The 23463-nt window shown below is 57.4% G+C and overlaps 2 protein-coding genes across 3 annotated transcripts in view; one reads left to right on the top strand and one right to left on the bottom strand.

Annotated features, from left to right (window-relative positions):
• The window catches only part of PIMREG (PICALM interacting mitotic regulator), a 7497-nt gene extending 2066 nt beyond the window's left edge, over positions 1 to 5431 (top strand). Inside the window, exons 3-7 of one of the 2 annotated variants that reach the window (XM_024737065.1) lie at positions 1146 to 1474; positions 2881 to 3176; positions 3690 to 3785; positions 4405 to 4454; positions 4843 to 5431. In XM_024737065.1, the coding sequence (XP_024592833.1) occupies positions 1181 to 1474; positions 2881 to 3176; positions 3690 to 3785; positions 4405 to 4438 (720 nt within the window). In that variant the 5' untranslated portion in view covers positions 1146 to 1180 and the 3' untranslated portion in view covers positions 4439 to 4454; positions 4843 to 5431. Of the gene's footprint in view, positions 1 to 1145; positions 1475 to 2880; positions 3177 to 3689; positions 3786 to 4404; positions 4455 to 4803 lie in introns of both variants that reach the window. The other variant, XM_024737073.1, reaches the window with a different exon arrangement.
• A 4134-nt stretch (positions 5432 to 9565) lies between these two features.
• Positions 9566 to 23463, bottom strand: part of PITPNM3 (PITPNM family member 3) — an 88574-nt gene continuing 74676 nt past the window's right edge. The window contains exons 17-24 of the mRNA XM_024736166.1: positions 23064 to 23212; positions 20194 to 20310; positions 17680 to 17796; positions 17227 to 17375; positions 16796 to 16945; positions 13377 to 13560; positions 11390 to 11518; positions 9566 to 9868 (exon numbers count right to left, since the gene is read on the bottom strand). Of these exons, the coding sequence (XP_024591934.1) occupies positions 9566 to 9868; positions 11390 to 11518; positions 13377 to 13560; positions 16796 to 16945; positions 17227 to 17375; positions 17680 to 17796; positions 20194 to 20310; positions 23064 to 23212 (1298 nt within the window). The remainder of the gene's footprint in view (positions 9869 to 11389; positions 11519 to 13376; positions 13561 to 16795; positions 16946 to 17226; positions 17376 to 17679; positions 17797 to 20193; positions 20311 to 23063; positions 23213 to 23463) is intronic.

Raw genomic sequence — 23463 nt, 5'->3', positions numbered from 1 at the left:
CACCCACTCTGTCCCCTCTTCCAGGATGGACTTTCCTGGGGGTGAACGCGGGTGGCAAGTTTGGGGGACAGAGGGTCAGTCTCAGGAAGGCACAGGGTCACGAGGGAAGTTTGAAACAAAACTTCCACAGGAACCCAAGGCTCTGAGCTCCCCCAGCCCAGGCTCTTTCCGACAAAACCACTGAGACCTCCAAGCAGGATGGGAGGGGCCCCTAGGAGCTCGGGACCCCGCCTCCGCCCCGCCCGGTCAGACCAGCCAGAACCCTTTGTAGTTAAGGAGGGAGCCCAGCGACTGGGGGCCGAGCGTCAGGAGGTGGCGCCGGGGCTGAGCCGGCGCGGGGGAAGGATTCCGCAGGCTGAGCGGGCGGGACCCGAGAATACAAAGAGGCCTCAACGCGCAGCTCCTGGCCCGCCAGACATACAGAGGCATGAATGGGGACGGCAGGGCCAATCCGAGAGCAAGATTCACAGCCGCGGGCACAGGGGCCAATCGGATCCCCGACGAGGCAGCGAGGCAGGGACGGAGCCAATCAGCTGTGAGGACAGGGCCAGGGGGCGGATCCGCGCGGTGTTTCAAATCCTCTGGATGGGTGAGGAGCAGCTGTGCTCGGCGTCTGGTGAGCGTTGGGCGCTGCTGGGTGAGTGCGGGCCGGGGCGTGGTAGGGCCTCTGTTAAGAAGGGACGGGAGGGGGGACCTCCCGTTAGGACGGACACATGTGGGGCTTCTGGGTATAGCCGGATGGACATTGGGGTGTCTGGTCAGCCCGCCAGAGCGCGTTGGGTCAGGGCGAACCCGTGAAAGAGCCGCTGGTCCTGCCCTGGACCAAGTGCTGAGGCTCGGTGACGGCCGGCCAGTCCTGACTGCCTCCCTCTCCGCCTGAGGCAGATAACGGAAAGGAGGCTGGGATGAAGAGACAGCTTGTTTCAGACACTCGCAGCACGGGACACATTGCTGACCGGACTTGTTCAGCCTCTACCCTCTTCTGGTCCCTGCTGACCCCTCTTCCAGGAAGCATCCTCCTTCCTGCACCCACAGTTGCCAAGTGCCCCATCCCATCTCTTCCCCCGGTACTCAGGGTGTCTTGAAGCCTGGGAATGGGACCGTGGGGGGATGCCTTGCTGACCTCCCTTTGATCTCCTCTCCAGGGTCTGCTGGGCAGAACAGACTCTCGGCCAGGCAGATGGCTTCTCGGTGGCCGGCCATGGGGGCCTCCATGCGTCGGAGGTCCCTACAGAACCAGGGGCAGCTGGAGGAGAGCGAGGCCCTACAGCCTGCACTCGGCCACCCAGACACCTCCAGCGGGGCCCTGGACTCCCTGTGCAGACAGTTCCAAAGGAGGCTGCCCCTGAGAGCAGTCAGCCTCAACCTCAGGGCGGGCCCCTCCTGGAAGCCCCTGGAAACCCCACAGCCAGGACAGCAGGGTCTCCAGGCTGCAGCTCGCTCAGCTAAGAACGCCTTGGGTGCCGTGTCCCAGGTAATGTCTAACATGTCTAGGTATGGAGGGCATTCTTGATGCTGGATAATAGCTGCCCCCAAGGAGCCCCCAAGAATCTAGACTCTGTGAAGACAGGGCCTTTGATTTGTTCATTGCTGTGTCCCCAGCACTCCAAATAGTTGCTGGCACATAGCAGGTGCTCAACAGATAGCTGAATGAGTGAATGAAAGCAGTGTTGTGAGGAAACAGAGCCTCCTAAGACAAGATGATAGAGCTGTATTGCATTCAAGGGGCTAATGGTGGGGGAACACCAAAAAGAAGCTTAGTCAGTGAAGGCTTCCCGGAGGAGGTGATTCCGTGGAATTCGCCCAGGAAAAGGGGGAAGTATGAGGAGTGTACAAGGCAGGTGAAATAGTCCAGACCCAGGGCTGAGGGAGGGCAAGATGCTGAAGAGAACTGGCAGGAACTTAGTCTATGTATGGCCGGAGGACAGAGCGCAGCGTGGGACGTGAGAGGGGCTCGGTGCGCCGAACATGTTTAGATGCTCCCAAGAGCGACTGGGAGCCCTGGGAACCAGTGGGAAGAATTTGCAACATGGTGGGAATTGGGTCCGATTAGCATATTAGAACTTGTTCTTTAGCTACTTGATGAAAAGGGGGTTAGAAGAAGATTCGCCTCTGAGGGGGTCTGGGGGTCTGGCCTTGCAGAGGAGTGAGCAACTTCAAGAACTGCTCAGAAGATAGCTTTGAGAGGATTTGGTATCAGATGAGAGATGTGGGCAGGAAGAGGCCACGTGTGCTGGGGCTGACGGGTCCGTGGGCCTCCCAAGTGGCTGTGTCTCCAAACCTAGAGCTGGAGGTGTGGGGAGGTGTCACCTAGGAAGGACAGGAGCTGCGAGAGTGGACAGGCCTCCAAGGAGAGAACTGGGGGTGGGCAGGGCATCTCCTTGCTGAGTGGGAATCTGAAGGTTTGGGAGAGGGAAGCATTTCTGGACCCTTTGAGGAGAAGTCTCTGAGCCAAATGTCAGTCCCTGAGAAGGATCTCTGTGCAACAATGTGGATGGTAGATTAGAGTGAGGGAGACCAGAAGCCGGCAGCGAAATTATTTCATGGTATCCTGTGGGTAGACCTGCTCTCCTCTGGGCCTCCCCTTTGAGTCTGGGTCAGTCTGTCCCGAAAGAGGGTTTGGACTTAGACCAAACGCAGACTCCATGAGCCAGCGCGGTTCTGCTGCTGGCCGTGCACTCATCCCCAGGGTCCCTGAGCCGGGTCCTTGCCGTGGACCCATTCCACATGGACTCATCTGCAACCCTCACCTTGAGAGTAAAAGCTGCCTGGATTTGTAGGACCAGCTGGTGGGCCGAAGTGTTGGGGGTATGGCCTGGGGACTCTGGGGTAGCTCACTCTTGGCTTGTCCGTGCTGACCTTTCCATGTACCTGTCACAGAGAATCCAGGAGTCCTGCCAAAGTGGCACCAAGTGGCTGGTGGAAACCCAGGTGAAAGCCAGGAGGAGGAAGAGGGGGTCACAGAAGGGCAGTGGCCCCCCAGCTCGCAGCCCGAGCCACAGGAGCACCCGGCTATCAGTGGCTGCCCCTGCCCGCTCAAGCCTGGACCCCCGGGAGAGGGTGAATCGCCGCCTCTCCACCAAGATGGGCCCGCACGCCCACCCTCGGCGGCGGTCCAGGAGGGAGGCTGCCTTCCGGAGCCCCTACTCCTCGGCAGAGCCCCTCTGCTCCCCCAGGTACGTGCAGTAGTGCCTGCCCCGCAAACACTAACTGGGCCCTGGGGGCTGCTGAGCCCCTCCTGGGGCTACCTGGAGCCAGGGACACCCTGAGCGGAGTCACATCCGTGATCTGGCCCAGCTCTGCGCCCTGCTGGTGGGGGATCTGGGGAGGTCCTTCAGGGTCTTAGTTTCCCCATCTGCCAAAGGAAGAGGCGAGCTTAACTCTGGGAGTATCACAGTCACCCAAGCCTCCTAGGGAGCCCAAAAGCAAGTTTTGAAGCCATCTGGAGGGCTGAGGCTCACCTGTCTACAAGATCACCTGCCCTTGACCTTGTGGGCCTTGATCCAGCTTTTCTCTGCCATCTGCTCCAGGCTGCTCTGATGTCACTTCCTGGAATGGGGGTCTATGGTGGGTTCCCAGCCCGTGTGGGTCATCTGGGCCCATACACCAGGCCCAGTGCTGGATGGGAAGGGCTCCTGTCACAGGTTTCCAACTAATGACTGATATGTGTGGCTTTTCCTTCCGTTCAGTGAGTCTGACAGTGACCTAGAGCCCGTGGGGGCAGGAATCCAGCATCTCCAGAAGCTGTCCCAAGAGCTGGATGAGGCCATCATAGCCGAGGAGAGGTGAGCTGGTATACCATGCTTCAAAGGGACATGGCTGGGAGGGTCCGCCTTGAGCCAGCCACTTGTTTTTAGGCGGGCTCTGGCTCTGCCCTGCTGTGTGACCCCGGTTGTCCCTCTCCCTATCTGAGCCTCTGTCTCCTCTGCAACATGCCTCGATCTCCTCCTTGATGAAAGACCTAGATTGGGGTGGTGGTTAAGGACATACCCTGCATGTATGTGGCCCCCTGAGCCTTGGTCCCCCACATTTGTCCATCACATGTGGCCGGGTCCCTGGATCCTGAAAGACCCGCCCTTCCTCTGCCACTCCCCATGGCTCCTCTCGGCCCTGCCCGCCCACGGAACTGGGGAAAGCATCCTGGCTGCTGTGAAATGCCTGGTCTGTCTGCTTAGGACAGCGTCCCGGGGGCAGGGCCCGGGCCTGGAGCTGCCCTAACTGGGGGCCGTTTGTACGTGGCTGTGACGGCCTCTGAGGCGGGGCCCTGCCGGCTCTGACTACACGCTGAGTGGGCCATGTCCCCGCCACGTTGCCAGGTCTGCTCTTGTCTAGCTCAGGCGGGGAGGGTCCCTCAAAGCCTGCGGCACCCAGCGGCATCTGTCCCTCCTGCTTTCCCACCTCTAGTGGCGACATGACTGTTTCTCTCATTCATGACTGAGGACAGCGTCCTTCAGGTAACGCCCTCCTCCTAAGCGTCTTTCTCTGTGCCTTCCCCCTCCCCCACCTCCTCCTCTTGCACGAGCCCATAGACATACTTGGAGGCATGTTAAAGAACTGAGTCTTTTCTGGAAAAAGCCACAGAGCCGATGGGCCCCACAGAGCAGGAAGGCGCGAGTCTTCTGAGCTGCTTGGAGCCGGAGCTCCTGACCTCACGGGGCCCATCACTGATGGAGCAGAGCATACCGGGGCCCCAGGCAGCCGCAGCCACCTTCTAGCACCTCATTTCGGGGGGGCGGTCTATGGTGTCCCCGCCTCCCCTGGCTTCAGCACTGTGAGGGGCATGAAGGGAGCTCTGTCTTGCAGGAAGCAAGCCACAGCTGACCACCACGCCCTCACACCCAGGGTCCGCGCCTCCCGGGAGTTCCTGGAGGACCCAGGAGCTGGCAGTGCCCCTGGGCCGCGGCAAACAGGGACCGGACTAACAAGGGCCCAGGTGGAGGCTGCTCGGGGGTCTCTGCCCTTCCGCTCCAGCCACTTCCCCGCCCGCCAGTGACCACTTGCCGCAGTCCGCGAGTGACTCGGGGAGGCCTCGGGGAGGCGGGGGGAACTGCTCATTCTACTCCCCTTTGGGGCTTAGAAACTCATCCCACACGTGAGCTTTACAGTTGCTTCACTTGTGAAGTGCAGTGCAAGCACAAGGTAATATTTGAGAGCTCTGAGCTGTGTACCCAGGAGTAGGGTCTGCAAAGAGTCATCTCCTGTGTCACCAGCGCAGGGGCTCTTGGGAACCCAGATTCTAGCCCTGTTGCCCACAGCAGAGCCCCGGAAGAAGGGATGGGAGAAAGTTTTAGGCCCCAAGACCCTGAGTCCACAGGTACCTATTTACATTCTCAGCACAGGGCACCGTGGGAGTACAGGGAGAGGTAGCCCTGTTCAATAGCGATTTCCACCCTTTGTAAATTATTTAAGAAATCTGCTTTGTCATTTTATTCGAAAGAAACCAGTGTATGAGTTTCCTAGACAACACTGCTTTTTCATAATAAAGACTCTCTGTATCTGACATCTCTTCATTGTCACCCTACCCCCTGTGCCGCTCTGAGCAACAGGTCTGTGGTCTAGGGCCCGGCTTTGTCGCCCTCATCCACCCCGACTCCAAGCCAGCCTGCCCCCAGCTCAGGCGGAACATGAGCAACGCGAAGGGTCTCTCGGCTTAGTTCAGAGCAAAGCACATTTTAAAGGCAAATAAGGTTTTTATTTAAGTGACAACATTTGAGAGTTAAAAACCAGCTCACATCAAAATCAAGACCAGTTGTAAAAATCTTTTAACTCTGTAATGCTGTTTTCGTCTTGTTAGAAATCTGGTATTTTACATTTTCTTTTCTAACAGATTTTGTACAAGGCAGCCATGAGAAACAGATTAAACCTTTTCCACCACAGAACCGTCCACCACAAATAATACTGAGAGTTACGTACTTAGGAACAGTCAGACGGACAAGATCAGACCGGCTGCCACCGCCGAGTAGACAAATAGAAAAGGACCGTGGGCTCTGAGGGTGGGAGTCCCCACGAGCAAGCCACCCTACCGTCCCAGCCCTCCTTGGTGTAACCTGCCTCTCCTTGTGCCCGTGAGGGGCGCGGTCAAATTCCTGATTTTTTTTTCCCATCCACCCTGTTGATTTCTCAGCAAGGAGACAAGGACCCAGGCCAGGCCTCGCTGCTTGGACTTAACCCTACTTGGTCGGGGGGGCGGGGGTGGGGGAGGTTTCTTCTGGCTGAGCCAAAAAGAATAGGTTTCCAGAGCACTGGGCACCCAAACCCCCGGGGATTCGGCAGGAAAGTTGGTTATTTAAGGCGGGGTCAAGCTGAGGCTCCGCAGGCAGGGCGCCCCTCCCGGGCAGGGCTGCACCTGGGCTGGGTGGGCGAGTGTCCCCCACAAAACCGGCGCCACCTCGGGACCCACTTCCACCTGCCTCAGGGTCCGCCTTTCATTTAACAATCGGCACCACGTTTTGTCGGCAGGGCACTTCCGGGGCGTGGGTCTGAGTTCCAAAGCCGTCAAAGTACGGTTTAAAACCCATGAGTTCCAGCTTCCCCTCTTTCAGGGAGCCCACCCCACCCCACCCCAGTAACGTCTGGAATCCTGGGGTCCAAATATGTTGGTTTTCTGTGGCCCAGCACCCAGACTGGAGGGCCCTTTATCCAAATGCATGAAAGAGTCTTACTTTATTTTTTTTTTTTTTAATGTATCTGTTGCGGAGCCTAAGAGAGGAGTTGAGATCTTTAGAAAAATGCCATGAGGCCTGAAGAGCAGGCCCTGGCTACAGATGCACCCTGAACCCCCAACAGGGCGAAGGCAGGGGAGGCTGCAGGCAAGCCCTCTGTTGGGACAGCCGGCCCCCCCCCACCCCAAACTAGGAAGAACAAACATGCCACGCAAGGAACAAGGAGCTTTGGTCAGGCGGGAAGATCTGTTTTCCAGCTCCTGGGGAGCAGGCACACGGAGCTGGAAGGATTCTCTAGAAAACAGCCAGACTGGGGGTCACAGAAGTACTCCAGGAGAGGCAGTGGCACCCCCTCCGGAGAACGACACAAGTTGCTTCTTTGTTTTTCTCCAACTTAACTGGAAGGACAAGATCAAACAAACCACTAGCAGAGAAAGTGCACGTTGGTTACAGAGTTGCTGTGAAAGCAGTACTGAAACAAGTCGAGTCTGATCACTATACAGGGCTCCAAGTACACACATTCACACACACCCACCGAAGCTCCCAGAACGCTGTGTTCACCACATCTCACTGTACACCTTCAGCATCTGAGGTGCAGTTCGTCAGAGCCCCAAACCGGAGCTCCAGAAGGGAAGGGGTGCGGGCCCTCCTGCTGGGGCCCACGTCCCGGCTCCGATCCCCACAAGCACAGAACCCTGCTCCCGCGGACTCCAAATTCCTCAGGGTCCCTGCTCTCTCTTGCTCCCAGCCTGGGGTTCTCAGAAAAAAGGGCAGAGGGACTCTACCTGGGGGAGAAGTATCGCACGCTAATTATTTAATCACTTGAGAGCCACACATCAGTGGCTTCTGCAAAAAGGAGATGGAATTTCAGAGAAGCAGACTAACTCCGCCCAAGTGTACTGCCGCGTCTGCTTTGGAAAGGAGGGGAAGGACTGGAGTTGACGTGGCTGTGCCGTACGAGCTGCTGCTCGATGGACAGCCAAGAAGGATGAAATGTTAAAGGCAGGATGGGCCCGCTGCGAACCGCCAGGAGGCAGGACCAGAGAGGAAGCTGGGGGTGATCACCCCTCCCCAGCAGACTTGCCAGCAGCTCTGGGCCTGGGCGCAGAGGTGGCGCTGGAAGTGGAATGGGAGCTGGCAGGCTGGAGAAGACAGAGTTCCAGTGGAGAGCAGGGGTGGGGGCTGGGAGCCTGGAGCCGTCCAGCCCCAGCGGCGCGTCCAGTTTACCGGGTGATTCACAACAGCGGTGCCAGCAGCCCCCACCAGCAGCCGCCACTGGGGAGGACACTGGCCACATGGGACCTGCAAGAGGTAGACAGCAGAAGCGACACTGAGCTGACACAGGTGCCTGCTGGGTATACAGACATCTGGGCCTGGGCAGCCCGGCCCGTGACCCAGAGCCTCGGCTGCAAGAGCTGGATCAGCCTCAGTGACGGCCCGAAGGGCTCAGAGGCAGCCCGGGTAGCCCAACACAGCAGGTGTGGGTCTGGGCCAGGGAGCAGGGGGAGTGCAGGAGACCAACGCCTGGGCCAGGGGCTCAGCAGGAGGAAGACCTGGGCAGAATTTGAGGGGCCCCAGGAGAGCCAAGCCCTGCCAACCTCAGGGGATGACCCAAGAGGATGTTACGGGCACCAAACCAAGCTGAGTGGCAGGGGGAAGGGAAGAGAACACAACAGTTTGAGCCAAAATTACATGAACCCCCGGAGCTCTGGGACCTCAGCTGTTACGCCTTCCAGGAGCCAAAGGGAGAAATCCCTCTGAGCAGAGCTGGAGACGGGGAGCCCGACCAGTGCCCTTTGGGGAATGTCGCTGTCCCTGGGACACCAGGTTTGGACCTCAGTGCAAAGCAAACCTCTCTATGGAGCAGGGACCCCTTCCCAGCAACCCCCCAGAGGGGCTTCCTTTGAAGTGGTGGGGCAATGGTGGCTCCCTCCTGCCCACCCCCTGCCCCAGCCCCTCTCTTAGTCTGCAAGGAAGGTATAGATCACTGGGCACTCAGAGGGGCTCTGAGGGGCTCTTAGGCCTGAAAAGCCTCAGAAGGCAGAAGTGCAGGACAACCTAGGAGTCAAAAACTCCCACCAATCTCAGCTCGGGAGACCCCTCCAGTTACAGAAGGAAGGCAGGGCCCAGAGAGGGCAAGCAACAGGCTCAAGGGCTCACAGCCAGCCCGGCTAGGCCAGAACCCGGGGCCACAGCCTCACACGGGAGGGCACCAGGCAGGACTCCGGGAAGAGGCATAACTGTCCTCAAGGGCCACGGGAGAAAGGTGAGGAGACAAGAAAGAGGGGACAATGGACAGCTGCAGGAGGACAGACCGTCAGCACCAGACCCCGCCCCCCCAAGGGCCGTGGGCAAACGACTCAAACAGAGGATGAGCCCAGGGGACATCCTCTCACTCCCAGAACGTGGCCACTTTGCCACAGGAGAGCCAGGCCCAAGATGGTGACCCGGGACGCCACACGGAGGGCGGGCACAAATGCCACTCGACCCTCCAGCAGGCAGCCAGGAAGCTGTACCTGCCAGCGGCTGTTGGTCCCTGGTCTGGGGGCTCCTCCCGTTAGGGCCTGCCTAGCATCGCTGTGGAAGCCTCAGGAACTCAGAAAGATGGTCGACTTTGTCAAACACTCCGGCTCCAGGCAGGCCTGCCCCCGGGATTACACAAACATCCACCCTAGCTGGGGCTTGCGTTGCAGGCGTGATGGGGCAGCAGCGACCGCACTGAGACCCCTGGATCTCACCCCTTCGCAGCCCAGGGAGCCCCCCAAGGCCAGGCAGGGTCCTGCCCCCCTCGCTGGTCGGACACTGCTGGACAGACACGGGAGGGAAAAAGCAGGAAAAGGCCTGTGTCTGCCGGGGAGAAGGCAGCCCGCTGGGGCCCCCCTGCTCTGCACGCAGCCTGGCCCTCAGGGCACCGACTCGAACTTGGGGGGCCCGCGCGCCCAGCTGAGCGCGGGCAGGGGCCGCTCGTGGTCCTTGTCGGACTCGGGCTGGCTCTGGGCCCGCTCGGGCTTGGGGTTGGTGGGCGGGTCGGGCTGCTGCACCGACAGGGTCCGGCGCAGGTGATTGCGCTTCCGCAGGAACTCGGGCTGCGCGTGGAGGCCGAAGCTGCCCTTGCGTAGCATCATACGCGAGCTGTTCTTCTTGGGCCGCGAGCGGTGGCCGGCCTCCAGCGCGGCCAAGTGCGTGGCGTAGCCCTCACTCAGGAACTGCGGAGGGGACAGGCGTCAGGCCAGAGGGGCAGGCGGGCCGTGGTCCTGCCCTTCCCCACACCCCAACATCGCCCTCTCCCCGGAACACCCAGCTGCTCCAGGACCCGGGGAGCTCGTGACCCGTCAATGCTCCCTGCCCGGCTTTGGGCAACTGAGCGCTTCTGTCTGTACCCCCGGGTCATGCCAGAGTTCCCTGGATTCCTGATGGGGCGAAGCTCCCATCCTTGTCACTTTCACTAAAATCCCCCAAAGGTAAGTCTCTCTCTCCCCTCCTCCAGCTCCTACCGCATGGAACCTCGTTATTTTCTGGCCCCCGCAGCTGCCCTTCTTGCCAGTCTCTCTCCCTAGGTCCTCAGAGGCTTTGCTACTCAAAGTGTGGGCCGTGGATCACAGCAGCATCAGCACGACCTGGACCCTTGACGGGTAGAATGTCAGGCCCCAGCCCAGGCCTGGGAATCTGAATCTGCGTTTAAACGAGGTCTCCAGGTGATCCGTGTGCACCTCAGAGTTGAGAAGCCCTGCTCTAACGGTCCCCACTCTGAGGTCCCACCATCTCTGCCCCTCCACCTGCCGGTCACTTTCAGGCACCTCCCACTCCACGTGGCCCCAAGAGATCATCGCCTTCCATTCAGTTGCCTGCTTTTCAACCCCAGTAATGGTACCACCCACCTGGTCACCCAGGTCAGAAACCGGGCGTCATCTGTGACTTTCCCTTTCTCTCGACTCATGCATCCGATCCCTTCGTTACCAAATCCAATCCATCCTGCCTTGGAAGTGCCTCTCAGGCCCTTGGCCTTCTCTGCCCTGCCACCGCCCTGCCACTGCTTCCCTCCCCTCTCCCCTTCCCCTGATCCGCCTTCCACCTGCAGCCTGACGGATCTCTCTGAATCACAAACTCATCACAAACTCACTCCAGAGCCGTAGAGTCCCAGCTTGTCAAGACACACAGGCCATCCAGGACCCGCTGCTCCAGCCCCCTCTCCCTTTCCCTCCCACATCACACTCGGCCAAGCTGAGTCACTTGCAGTTCCCATAATATACATGTGCTCTGCTGTCTCCTGACCGTGGCTTTTGCTGCTGCCTCTCTCACAAAGGCTCCTCCAACCTCAGGCCCTTCCTGGATAATTCCTTCAAACTCCCAGAAACCAACCTTTTCCCTGAGTCCGGCTTAGCTGCTCCTCTCTGGGACCCCACAGTTCTCTGTGCTCCCTGTCATTCACTATGGCTCCTGCCGCACTGCACTGTCACTGTCTGCTAAGTTTTCCATCTCCCCCACTAGACTGGATGACATGACATCCGACTGCACCGTGGGTCTCCCCTGTACCCAGCACAGGGCCTGGCCCAAAGCAGGCACCCAGTCGTGTTTGTGGAAGGAAGGAAGGAAAGAAGGAAGGAAGGAAGGAAGGAAAGAACAAATGACTGAATGAGCAAACAATGGAATAAACCTCCTCCTCCCCTCTCCCCTTTTGTTGGTTCCACCCCCCTCCCCCCCCAACCCCCAGCCCCACCTCTACCCACCTGGCACTGGGTTTGATACTTCTTGGTGGGCCGGCCCACAATGAAGATCTGGGAGGGTGGCAGGCCTAGCACACTGTAGACGGAGATGTCCTTCGTGGAGCCGTAGGCCGCACTGATTTTGATGAAGCACTGAAACACAGGGCAGCTGATGGAGGGAGAGGGGGCCCAGCGCATCCCCACAGAGGACTCCTAGATGTCCCCCCGGGGAGCACTGCTGGGGGACCCTTTATCTGCACACTGATAGACTCCAAGTCATGGGACCACCCTGCATCAGGAACCACCCCCTGCAGTGGCCTCCCCTCCTGCCCCACCCTCTGCACCGAAAGCCTGATATGGGCTCCACCTGTGAATCACAGCCCCACCATTTGCTGACCCCACGTGAGGAACGCGACCCGTAGGTTACGAACAGTGGGGCAAAGTGCTCCTCTGTGGACAGGAAATTGAGTGCCAAGTTGACACAATCCAGGGCCAGGACTGGAGGCCAGTTCTGTCCTGCCAATTCTGCCCTCTGGTTCTCCTGCCTGTCCGTGCCTTTCTCTCCATTCCACGACTACCACCTGGATTCTGGTCTTCTGTCTCTTACTTGGGCAACAGCCTCCCAACTGGCCTTCCTGCCCCTCGTTTCTCCCACCAATCTGTTCTCCATACAGCTGCCAAAACGATCTTTCTTCCACCCAAATTAGACACGGCCACTCCCCTGCCTGAAGCTTTTCCATGGCTCACCATTACCCTCAGCAGAGAGTTCATGGTCTTGCCCAGTTTCTAAGGTTTTCACGGCCTGCCCAGCCCAGGCCCCTGATCGCTTCTGGGACCTCAGCCCCCAGTTGACCTGAATCTGATCCAGCACATGCCCCCATCCTGCATACCTGCAGCTCTTTCCTACCTCAGTGCCTTTGCACATGCTGTTTCTTTGGCCACCGGACAAACTCATACTCATGCTTCAAGACTCAGCTCAGAAGTTACCACCTCCTAGAAGCCTTCCCTGGCCTCTCCAGACAAAGCTAGGTCCTTTCTCCTCTGTTTTCCCAAAGGGTCTTTTCTAATCACCCACCAGTTAACTGTCAATTTCCATGTTTTTCTTCCTGTAGATCAGGGATTGGCAGACTCTTTTGGTGAAAGACCAGATACTAAATATTTTAGGCTTTGCACTCTGTTGCAACTACTCAACTATTCCATTGTAGCTGAAAAGCAGCCATAAACAACCCGTAAGCAAATGAGCATGGCTGTGTTCCAGTAATACTTTATTTATGGACATGGAAATTTGAGTTTCATATAATTTTCACATGTCATGAAACCTTATTCTTCTTTTGATTTTTTTCCCCCAACCATGTAAGAGAATTAAAACCATTCTTAGCTCACAAGTCATATAAAAACCACGGGCCGGATTCAGCCCCTGGGCCATGATTTGTCAACCCCGGCTCCAGATCGGCAGTTCTCAAAATTTTGTAAGCATCAGAATCCCCTGGTGGGCTTGTTAAAATACAGATTGCTGGGCCCCCTTCCCAGAGTTTCAGATTCAGTAGGTCTCCAAGGGGGGCCAGAGACTCTGCATGTCTAATGAGGTCCCAGGGGACCCTGTGCCACAGGGCACACAGTGAAAATCACAGCTCTAGGACATCCCGAGTTCTGTTTGCCTCTGTGCATCCCCAACACCCAGGACAGGGGAGGGAACACACTAGGCACTTAAGTGTCTGCTGAAGGTATAACCAGATGCAGAGACAAGAGTTTAGGCTTTCGGGTCAGAAGATAAAGGATGAAAGGGTGACTCTGAGATCCTGGGCACATCCCTAAGCCTCACCTTTCTCACTTGCCTGTAGGGATAATAAGACACACCTCGCTGGGCAGTAAAAGGACCAATGAGGTGCACGTGAATGGGCTTTGCAAACTGGGCATCCGCTTGGACAATCGGAGGATGTGGGGTAAAGGAGGAGGGTTGAGGGAGGAGGGGAGGGCGGTGGAGGAAGCCCTGCCCAGCCGGGACACTCACCTCCTGCATGAGATTGCGCAGGAAGATGGCCTTCTGCCGCAGCGGGTCGTGCACCAGCCCGTCCGAGAAGAAGATCATGCCCTGTGGGAAGTTGTGCTGGGACAGCCACGACACCACCCGCTGCTTCTGCATGTCCGGCCGCCCCGTGATGTAGAGGATCATGTAGCCCAGGTCCTGCCAGTGCCTGGCGAGACGGCATTGCAGGGTCCAGCCCCGCCCTGGGTGGGCCACCCCCTGCCCAGCAGCCCGCCCCACTCCCCACTTCCCCCTGCCCCGAGAAGCCGGAGGGGCTGTTCCCAGGAGCACTAGGGGAGAAAAGGGGGCACCCTGAAGTCCGCACCCCCAGTTGAGCCCCGTGAGTCCTGGCCATCTCCCCCGGATGGCCCACAGGCACCAACCACATGCCCACAGCACAAATGATCCTCCCACTCCTGGCCCCTCTGCGTGGGTCCCCTTCTCTGTGATGCGCCATCATCACTCAAGTTTCTGGAGCCAGAGAGAAGCCCCTTTGATTCCTCCCTTTCCTTCGGTCTCCCGTCCTTCCTCCTCCAATCAAGGAGCCTTTGATTTTACCCGGCAGGATCTTCACTCCATCCTCTCAGTTTAACTCCACTTCTTAGCCTTAGCTCAGGACCCATCGCTCTCCTGGGCCACTACAAAACCCTCCTGGGAGGCCCCTTTCCCTCCAGTGCCCCCAATTGCAATCCAACCTGGGCCGTGCAACTTCGAGCAGGTTACTTAACGCCCCCAGGATTTCAGTTTCCCCTTCTGTAAAATGGGGCTGATAACAACAATTACCACCTAGGGTTTTCTGAAGGATGAAATAAATTCATCCCAAACAAGCCTGGCAGTGACTCTATTGTTATCCTTGGTACTGTTTCCATGGTGATTTATGTAAATTGCACATCTAACCCCACTACTCCTTTGCCTAAAGCCGTTCCTGGCTCCCCGGTGCCCTGCGGTCGCAAGGCCCCCCTGCGCTGGTGGTCCTCCACACTCTGCCCTTGAGCATGGCAGCTCCCCAGCCACACGGAGCTGCTTTGCTGCCCCAGCCAAGCCCTGTGCTCTTCTGCTGCAGACCCCTGCCCTAGAGAGGCTTTGTGGCTCCATCTCCTTATGTTCCCATCCCCCCATCTTTCAAGGCCACCTCCTCCAGGAAGCCTTCCCTGCTTTCCAAGCAGGACCTGCCTCTCTTCTCTGTGCTCTCACAGTGGGCAAGTGCTCTCCGCTGACATGGAATCCTGTCTGTAAGATGTCAGATGAGCCCAGGCCTGATTGCAGGCTTTTGTGGCTCTAGCCACTGACTGGCCACCATAGACTGGGGGTTTCCAAACCTGGAAGATGCTCTGAGAGATGTGGGGAGGTTTTGTAAGCATGCACAGGCTCAGGTGTCACCTCCAGAGCTCTGGTTAATTCTGACGGGGCACCCAGTGATCTGCGGTTACAGAAAGCAGCTTCTGATGCTCAGCAAGGTTTGGAGAGCACCGCAGCGGCCCCAGGAGCCCATGTGAAGAGATGAGAGCACCAGATGGACTGCCCCCCAGAGAGGAAGGACCACAGCCTCCCCTTCCCAGGTGTGAGAGGGGGACACTGACTTGGGAGGGGCTTGGAGAAGATATAATGGGAATAAAGGACGCAGGCTTATAAGGAGGAGGTCGACCCCTGAAATGAGCAGGTCCAGGGCCTGTTTCCACAAGGCCAGTGGGCATCTTGAGGTGAGCAGTCTCGTAGGAGTCCTTGAGCCAGACTAGTTTTCTCTCCCCAGAGTGACCACTGCTGCTGGGGTGGTGCAGGGCAGTCCCCTGACCCAGTCCCCAAGAACTCCCAGGACCCGGGATCGGTCCCACTCTTGGTGTTCTGATCCCTTGGAGTCCTGGAGTACAGTTTCTCATGCCCATGACTTGTTTTCTCCACTGGACTGTGAATTTCCTCTAACTAGGATCTCTTTCTGCATCAGTGCCCAGCCTAGAGCCTGGCCCAGAGCCAGCCTCAGAAAAGGGTGGAGGGAGAGAGGCAGGGAGAGAGGGAGAGACTAAAGTGGTACCTCTTTTGCTTTTCTAGTGGCAAAATCCGTTTGCACCTCTCTCCGCAGTACAATAGTCCTAGGAAGCTGTGCTTCCTGCCGCACCTCCTGCCCTGTCCCAATCTGGCCCCCAACATCCAATGGCCCTAAACTTGCCCCACCTCTTCCCCACACGTGCTCTGTTCTTCCCTGTCACCTTCTTGGCCTATCAAAACCAGTTTTGTGGGCTTCCCTGGTGGCGCAGTGGTTGAGAGTCCGCCTGCCGATGCAGGGGACACGGGTTCGTGCCCCGGTCCGGGAAGACCCCACATGCCACGGAGCGGCTGGGCCCGTGAGCCATGGCCGCTGAGCCTGCGCATCCGGAGCCTGTGCTCCGCAACGGGAGAGGCCACAGCAGTGAGAGGCCCACGTACCGCAAAAAAAAAAAAAAGAGTTTTGTATTTTCTTCTTTTTGTTTTTCTGCATGTGCTAATATTTGTACAATGGCATATCCGTCCTTCAGGAGTTGCCTCAAATGTCACCTGCTCCAGGAAGTCTGCTCTGCTTTCTCCAATCAGCTCTAATAGCTGCAATCTCTCGATTAGCACTGTGTATTAGCTAGTCTTGAAAGATGGCCTCCCAGTGAGCCATGTGTCCCAGTATTCACACCTTTATGTGGTCCCTTCCCCTTGAATCTGGTTTGATCCTGCGCCTCACTTATAACCGATAGAACATAGTGGAAAGGACACTGAATTCCGAGGCTGGGTCCTAAGAACGCTTGTAGCTTCCAGCTGGGTCTCCAGGAACCAGAGGAGGCCGCTCACCATGGTGGAAGTCAGCCACCAGGTACAAAGTCTGGCTGGTCTGAGACCACCTGGCTGGTCACATGGAACAGCCACATGGAGAGAGAGAAAGAGACGCCCCAGCCGAGGAACAAGACACATGAGCTCATCATCCATCTTGAACATCTTGAACCTCCAGCCCAGTGGAGCCCTTAGATGATCCCCAGCCTGGACCGCCACCTGACTGCCATTGCTGGAGAGACCCCACATGAGAAACTCCCAGCAGAACCCAGTCAATGATGTGATAGAATAATAAAGTACGATCTTCAGTTGCTAAGTATGGAGCCATTTGCTCCACGGCAACCGGTAATCAGAACACACCAATTTTATCCTGACTGGGATCTGAATGCAAGAGACCAGGCCTGATTCACTGCACAGAATGCTCAGACAGTGTTAGAATAAACAGAGGGAGGAGGATAGAGAGGGAGGGAGGGAGGGCATCCGAGATTCTCAAGGGCCCTCAGTAAATTACTGCTGGAGGTGAAGCCAGGACTCCCGGCTCCTGGCCCATATCCCCCAGGGCTGCTGGCCCCTGCCCCGGGGGGACACATCCCCTGCAGGGAGGGTGCACTCACCGGACAACGTCCACTGCCCCTGGCCGGACCTTGGGGTCGCTTCCCATGATGGACACGCTGGCCGCAAAGGAGCCGTCGATGCTGAAGACCACGCACTCCATGCCCCGGGGCAGCACTGTGAGGTAGCTCATCGCGCAGGTCTGGTCGCCCCTGAAAGGTATGGCCAGCCGTGCGCTCAAGGTCAGGTGTCAGCCTGAGGCCAAGGTCAGCCCACAGCCGGGGTCAGAGCTCAGTCAGGGCCAGGTTGAGAGAGAACCTGGGCGGCATCTCCTGATGCTACAGCTGCGACCGCATCCCATTTTCCTCTCTCCCTGCAGACAAGGACAGGGTCCCGAAGACAGTACCTCGAGGCCCCCATCTTCTGGACAGGCCTGGCTGGCAGGGCCATGGAACCGGGTGAAAGCACCGTGAGAATGTCGCCTGGGCCTTACCTGACGACCATCTTCACGGGGTAGACGCCGAGCCCCAGGCGCCGGGGCCGCGGCACGCTGTATGTGATTCGGCCGCTGCTGTTCGTGATCTCCGTGTCCAAGTGCACCCAGCGGCCGGAGGAAGGCTCTGCCATCACCAGGATGTCCACCTGCAGGCAGTGAGGGGACCAGGGGAATCGCTGAAGGCTGGGGCGCTGGGGCTGGGCTTGGGAGCTCTTCTCTGCCAAGACAGCAGGGCTTGGGGTTCTGTCCGACACTAGTTCCTGGCTCCCACCACCTTTCCTCTTTCCACTGCAGCCGCACCAGCTTCTCCGAGGCACCCAGTCCAACCCTCACTCCCGCTCTCCCTCCCTGACCTGCGTGAGCATCTCCCACCTCGTGCAGCCAGGCCTTCTGCAGCCCTCACCCCACGTGCCACGTGGTACCCAGGAGGGGATGGCCCAGCCTCTGTACCTTCTCCCCGGTCAGGGCCACCATGTCGAGGGGCCCGTACATGAACCGCCCCACCAGGACCTGGGGGCCGTCTTCGGCAGCAATCACGTCGTTGGCCCGGTGGTTGGCGGTGACATTCTGGAAGGACAGAAACCAGCTCAGCTTCTGCAAGGGGACTTGACCTGGCTTTTTCCTTACGTCAGCCACAGGATCAGCTGGAGGGATGCACACCCGCCGGACATTGCCTTTCTTCCTATTAACCTCGTTAGAGCTTCCGAGATGTGTCCCCATGGAATCCACGAGGGAAACAGACCCTTAGACCCTCACGTGGTCTCCAAGGAGCCCTGGGCTCCTGCAGACCAGCATCCTCCGCTCTTGATTCTCCGCATGGCCCGGAGGTAACAACCAGTCCTCAGAGCCTGGCATCCTTCTAGACCCCCAGGCTGGAAACTGAGGGTCACCTTCACTTCTTCCTGCCTCATCACGGCTCACATCCAGTAGCCGTTTACCATCCGTCTTTGCTTCGTGGGTGATTTAAATGTCAAGAGTAGAGAAAACAGCGTAGGAAGTCTCGTGTGGCCGGAAACCAGTCGCGGCCATTCTGGCTCTGCTCTTCCCTGGCTGGATGCCCCCACCCCGCTCCAGATCATTCTGGAGCGATGCTGGACGTCGCGTCACTTGTCTGTAACTATCCCAGCATCCCCATCCTTCTTCACGTCTGGTTTCAATTCATTCCGTAGCCCTACATTGGCCCCAGCTGCCCACCACTCCCAGCCTGGTTTCAAGACCCAAACCACTCCATCTTTACAGAACCACCCACATCTGTGTCTTTTCCCACACCCAGGTACCTCTCACCTGGGCTCTGCTAGTAGCATCTTAAAGGAGCCCCCTTACTCAAAAACATTCCCCGTGGCAGATCGACCGTCTTTATAAAGCACAGATCTCTTAACCCCCCGGGGCCCTCGGGATGAAGTACAAATCCTGAGCCTGGCATCAAAACTTTGCTGGGCAATCTTTTCAGTCCCATCTCCTGCTGCTGCCCTTCGAAGCCCCACTGGTTCTTTCAGGTCAGGCTCTGCAGAGGCCTCTGGGCCTTTGCTCACACTGGTCCCCCCACTTTCTATGGCATCCCTGGTCCCCTGCCTCCTTCTTCCAGCCCATCCACTAAGACCTGACTCAACTTCGTCCTCTCCAAGAAGCACTGGAGGACTCCCCCGAGATGGTCTCCACCTCCTCTCAATTCCCATGGTATTTTAATTCAAATCAACAAACATTTGTGGGCACCTCATCTGCACTGGTCCCAGAGCTGGGCTCTGGGGATGCAGAGAGGAACCAGTCATGGTCCCTGACCCGGAAACCCTCAGTCAAGTGGGAGATGCAGGCCTGCTTACAAGAATACCGATAAGGGAAGAGCTCATTCATGGAAATAAACACATGGAAAGATGCCATAAAAAGGAATTAAGTACTGACACAAACCACAACGTGGATGAACCTTGAAAAAGGTGCTCAGTGAAAGAAGCCAGACACAAGAAACCACCTATTGTATGATTCCATTATATGAAATGTCCAGAATAGGCAAATCTATAGAGACAGAAAGTAGATGAGTGGTTGCTTAAGGTTAGGGGGTGGCAGTAGGGGGCTGGGGGAAGGGGGTGGTAGCTAAAGGGTAAGGGGCTCCTTTTGGAGGTGATGGAAATGATCTAAAATTAACCATGATGATGGCTGCACACATCGGTGAATACACTAAGATCCATTGAATCGCACACTTTAAGTGGGTGAATTGTATAAAATGTGGTTATAGCTCAATAAATATGTTTACCAAAAAAAGAGTTGATTCATGGATCACTGATCACCTTGTACCATTTAGGACTGTTCTTGGGGTCCATGTCTGATGTTCCCACAGGACTGGAAGTGCCCACCACAACAGTGGCTGTGCTTGTAAATCCCTGTGCCCCACTGCCTGGCAAAGGGTCTGGGACACAGTGGGTATTGACCATCGTTTGCTGAGTAAATGAATGTATGCCTACTGAACTCCTATTCATACGTCAATACCTTGCAGAGATGATGCTTCTTCAGGGAAGCGCCGCACGGCCTGCCCTGACAATCCTTCTCTTCATCTTCTTCCTAATCTGTGCCTCCCTCTATATGATGGCAAATGTCACACCGGGCTGTGAGCCCCGTGGTTGTGTGCAAGACTCTTTCGGACCCCTGGGTACGTCTACAGAGACCTGGCATATAGCAATTGCTCCACAATTGCCATCTCCTCACCATCCCCAGCGCCCTGGAGCCCCACCCGTGGTGCTCCTGTGGAGCCAGGCCACGGGCAGCCAGCTCCCCATCTCACCAATCCCCCCTCCCCCTCCACTGCAGCCCTGGGGGCCTCGTCTAAGCCTGAATCCCAGCATGTATGAGCACGGAGATCTGAGGAGCGAACCAAAGCCCTTCCCCGCCGTGTGGATGCCCCAGCCCCCGGGGGCAGCCCCACCTCCCCGAGACTACAGCCTCAACCCGCAGGCACCTCCAACAAGCACATACCCGCAGCTTGACCTGGGTCCTCTTACGAAGCCACTTCTCGCGGGGGTTGGTGGGGCTCAGTGCTGCGGGGTCCAAGCCAGCGCTCTCCTTGATGTTCACGCTCTCATAGCGCATCACCTGATCAGCGGCCCAGCAGGACTCCGGGTCAGGCCATCTGGGCCCCTCTCCCTCCTCCCCATGGTGTCAGGGCCCTCCAGCTTGCGGCCAGTCAGGCCCTCCCCCAGGCCTCCCCACCTCCCAGCCTGGGACCCTCAGGAGGCCGGGAGCCCCCAGCACCTACCACTCTGCCCACCTGCCCTGACAGCTGGGGCCAGACCACTGTCTCTCAAATGCTCTGGCCTGGACCAGCCTCTGCTCTCGACACCCAAACCTAGCAGCCACCTGCGTCTGTACCCATTCTCTGCCTTCCCCCATTATGGTGGGTGACCCTTACTGAAGGCCAGCTGGAGCCCTGGTCCCACCCAGCCCCACCCACCTCCTCAAGAACATAATGGAGCCAGCTCCCCTCTCAACCCTACATCAATGGCTAGTCCCTCACTACTGGATCATTCTCCTTAGCATCTAAATATGCCGTCATAGTGCCTCTCCCTAGGACCCCTCTCAACAACCATGACATGTTCCTGCTCTCCCTGACAGCAAAAGTCCACAGAAGACTCGCCCTGCACTGTCTCCACTTCCCCCCTGCCTTCTCCCCTCCCTCACTCCAGGCAGGCTTCTGATCCTGTGTCTCCCCTGAAGCCATTCTTGCCAAGGCCCCGTGACCTCCATCCTGCCCAACTCAGAGGCCCCCTCCCATCTATCCGCTCCAGGACTCCTCCCTGAACTTCTCCGTCTACAGTAACTCCCTCGGTATCTGTGATGTTGTGATTTATAAGAAGAAGTATATATTTGGTCTTTGTCCAATTTCTGGCACAAAGCTCCTCAACTCCTTGCAACTTCCTAAGTGAGAGGGACAAAGGTGTCTTTCGTTATGCTAATAAGGTGACTTGAACCGCATCTAAGGATGGGGCTGGTTGCCAGGAGAACCAACCTTGTGATCAGAGGGTTGGAACTTTCAGTCCCGCCCCAGCCCCACATCACCACCTCCGGAGAGGGGAGAGGGGAGAGGGGCTGGAGGTTGGAGTTCAATCACAGATGGCCAGTGATTTAATCCATCATGTCTATGTAATGAAGCCTCCACAAAACCCCAAAAGGGTGGGCTTTGGAGATCTTCCAGGTTGGTGAACACATGGGAATTTGGGGACAGTGGTGCCCTCAGAAAGGGCATGGAAGCTCCATCTCCTTTCCCCATACCCTGCCCTTTGCATCTCTTCCATGTGGCTGTTCCTTTTTATAAAATCCTTTTATAATTAACCAGTAATCTAGTAAATAAACTGAGTTCTGTGAGCCACTCTAGCAAATTAACTGAATCCAAGGAGAGGATCTTTGGAACCACCATTCTATAGCCTGTGAGTCAGAAAACCCAGGTGAGGGACTTCCCTGGTGGTCCAGTGGTAGAGAATCCACCTTCCAATGCAGGGGACGTGGGTTCAATCCCTGGTCAGGGAACTAAGATCCCACATGCTGCGGGGCAACTAAAACCCACGCGCCACAACTACTGAGCTCACACACCTCAACAAGAGAGCCCGCGTGCCACAACTAGAGAGAGAAAAACCTGCATGCCACAACTAGAGAGAAGCCCATGCGCTGCAACGAAAGGACCCACATGCCTCAATGAAGATCTCATGTGCGCCAACTAAGACCCGATACAGCCAAAAAAAAATAAAGAAAAAATTTTTCATGATGTTTAAAAAAAAAAGAGAGGGAAACCCAGGTGACAACCTGAAGATTGACATCTGATGGGGGAGGGGCGGGCAGTTGTAGGGCTGAGCCCTTAACCTGTGAGATCTGACCCTATCTCTAGGTAGATAATGTCAAAACTGAGTGAAATTGTAGGACACCCAGCTGAGGTCAGAGACTTGCCTGGTGTGGGGAAAAAACCCACACGTGGGAATTGGTGTGAGAAGCAGGGCAACCCATAGCTGGCTTTAAATGCCATCCAAGCTCTGATGACTCCACATTTTTATCTCCAAGCCAGCTAAGCTCCAGACTCTCCACTCACCTTCCCTCCCAACATCTAACAGGCGTCTCATCTTCCCAGGTCCAGACCCAAGACTCAGTATCTCCTCCTGCCCAGCCCGGCTCTTCCCCAGCCCCAGGGCATGGTGTCACCATAGTTAATCGAGTGGAAACCAGGATTCATGGGACGCCCCCCCCTTCCCTCGCAGCCCGAATGTCAGCAGGTCCTGTCACCACACCTCAAACCCGGCAGCTCCTCGGCACCTCTGCCACCAGCTTCCTAGCCCAAGCCGCCACCTCAAGGTTGGGATCCCACGCTTGCTCTCCTGCCCTCCAAGCAGCAGCCACAGGACTTCCTTCTAGAATATCAATATCTCTCCCTTACTCAAAACTCTGCAGTGACTTCTCATCGGACCCAGTATAAAATCCCCCTCTGACCTTGGCTGTGGAGGGTGCATGTGATCTGACCCTCACCTGCCAGCCCCTACCCACCCCCAGGCTCTCCCTCAGTCACTGGCCTCTCTCTCCACCTATTTTAGAGACGAGGACCTTGAGACCCACAGGGGAACAGGCATGATGACTCCAGTCTCCAAGCTGAACCATAGGTACATTCTCCTACGTGGTGTCTATTTAATTTTCTAGAAAGTACCACACCATTGGCCAGAAGCAAGCGTTCCTTAGGAAAACCGTTGTCTGTCCAGGTCACCCCCCGACTCGCCACGCTTCGGTGCCTTCCCAGTGTCCAGCGTGGCCCGCGAGGTCAGCCTCTTCCCCCCAGAAGGACGGGCCCTCCCAAGAAGGGGCGGCAGTACCTGTCTCAGGATGAAGGCCACCACGTCCGTGGACTCCCAGTAGCTGGCGTGGAAGAGGTGGGGCAGGGCCACGGTGGGGAAGGCAGTGAGGACGTCGGGGCAGTACAGGGCGTAGTCAATGCGCTTGCTGCCCCACCACTTGGCTGTGACTGCGGGGCCAAGAGGGGGCCAAGGTCAGAGCGGCCTGCCCGGGGCTTTGACCCAAGGGGCAGCGTGGGACCCCGGGGCCCGGATCCAGGGGTGGATGTGCCACTCGGGGCACAAGTTTGGGGCCAGAGCGCTCGGCTCAGAATGAGCTCTCCTCCGCCTTCAACGACCCCCCAGCCCCCTCGCGTACCCACCCCTCCCCCAGGGCACGTGCTGCAAACTGGTCCCCAGGATGGGGGCCTGACCCACAGAC

Source organism: Neophocaena asiaeorientalis, unplaced genomic scaffold (genome assembly GCF_003031525.2).
Source record: "Neophocaena asiaeorientalis asiaeorientalis breed wild unplaced genomic scaffold, Neophocaena_asiaeorientalis_V1.1 scaffold129, whole genome shotgun sequence".
Lineage (NCBI taxonomy): Eukaryota > Metazoa > Chordata > Mammalia > Artiodactyla > Phocoenidae > Neophocaena > Neophocaena asiaeorientalis.
This window is presented reverse-complemented; position numbering and strand designations above follow the sequence as displayed.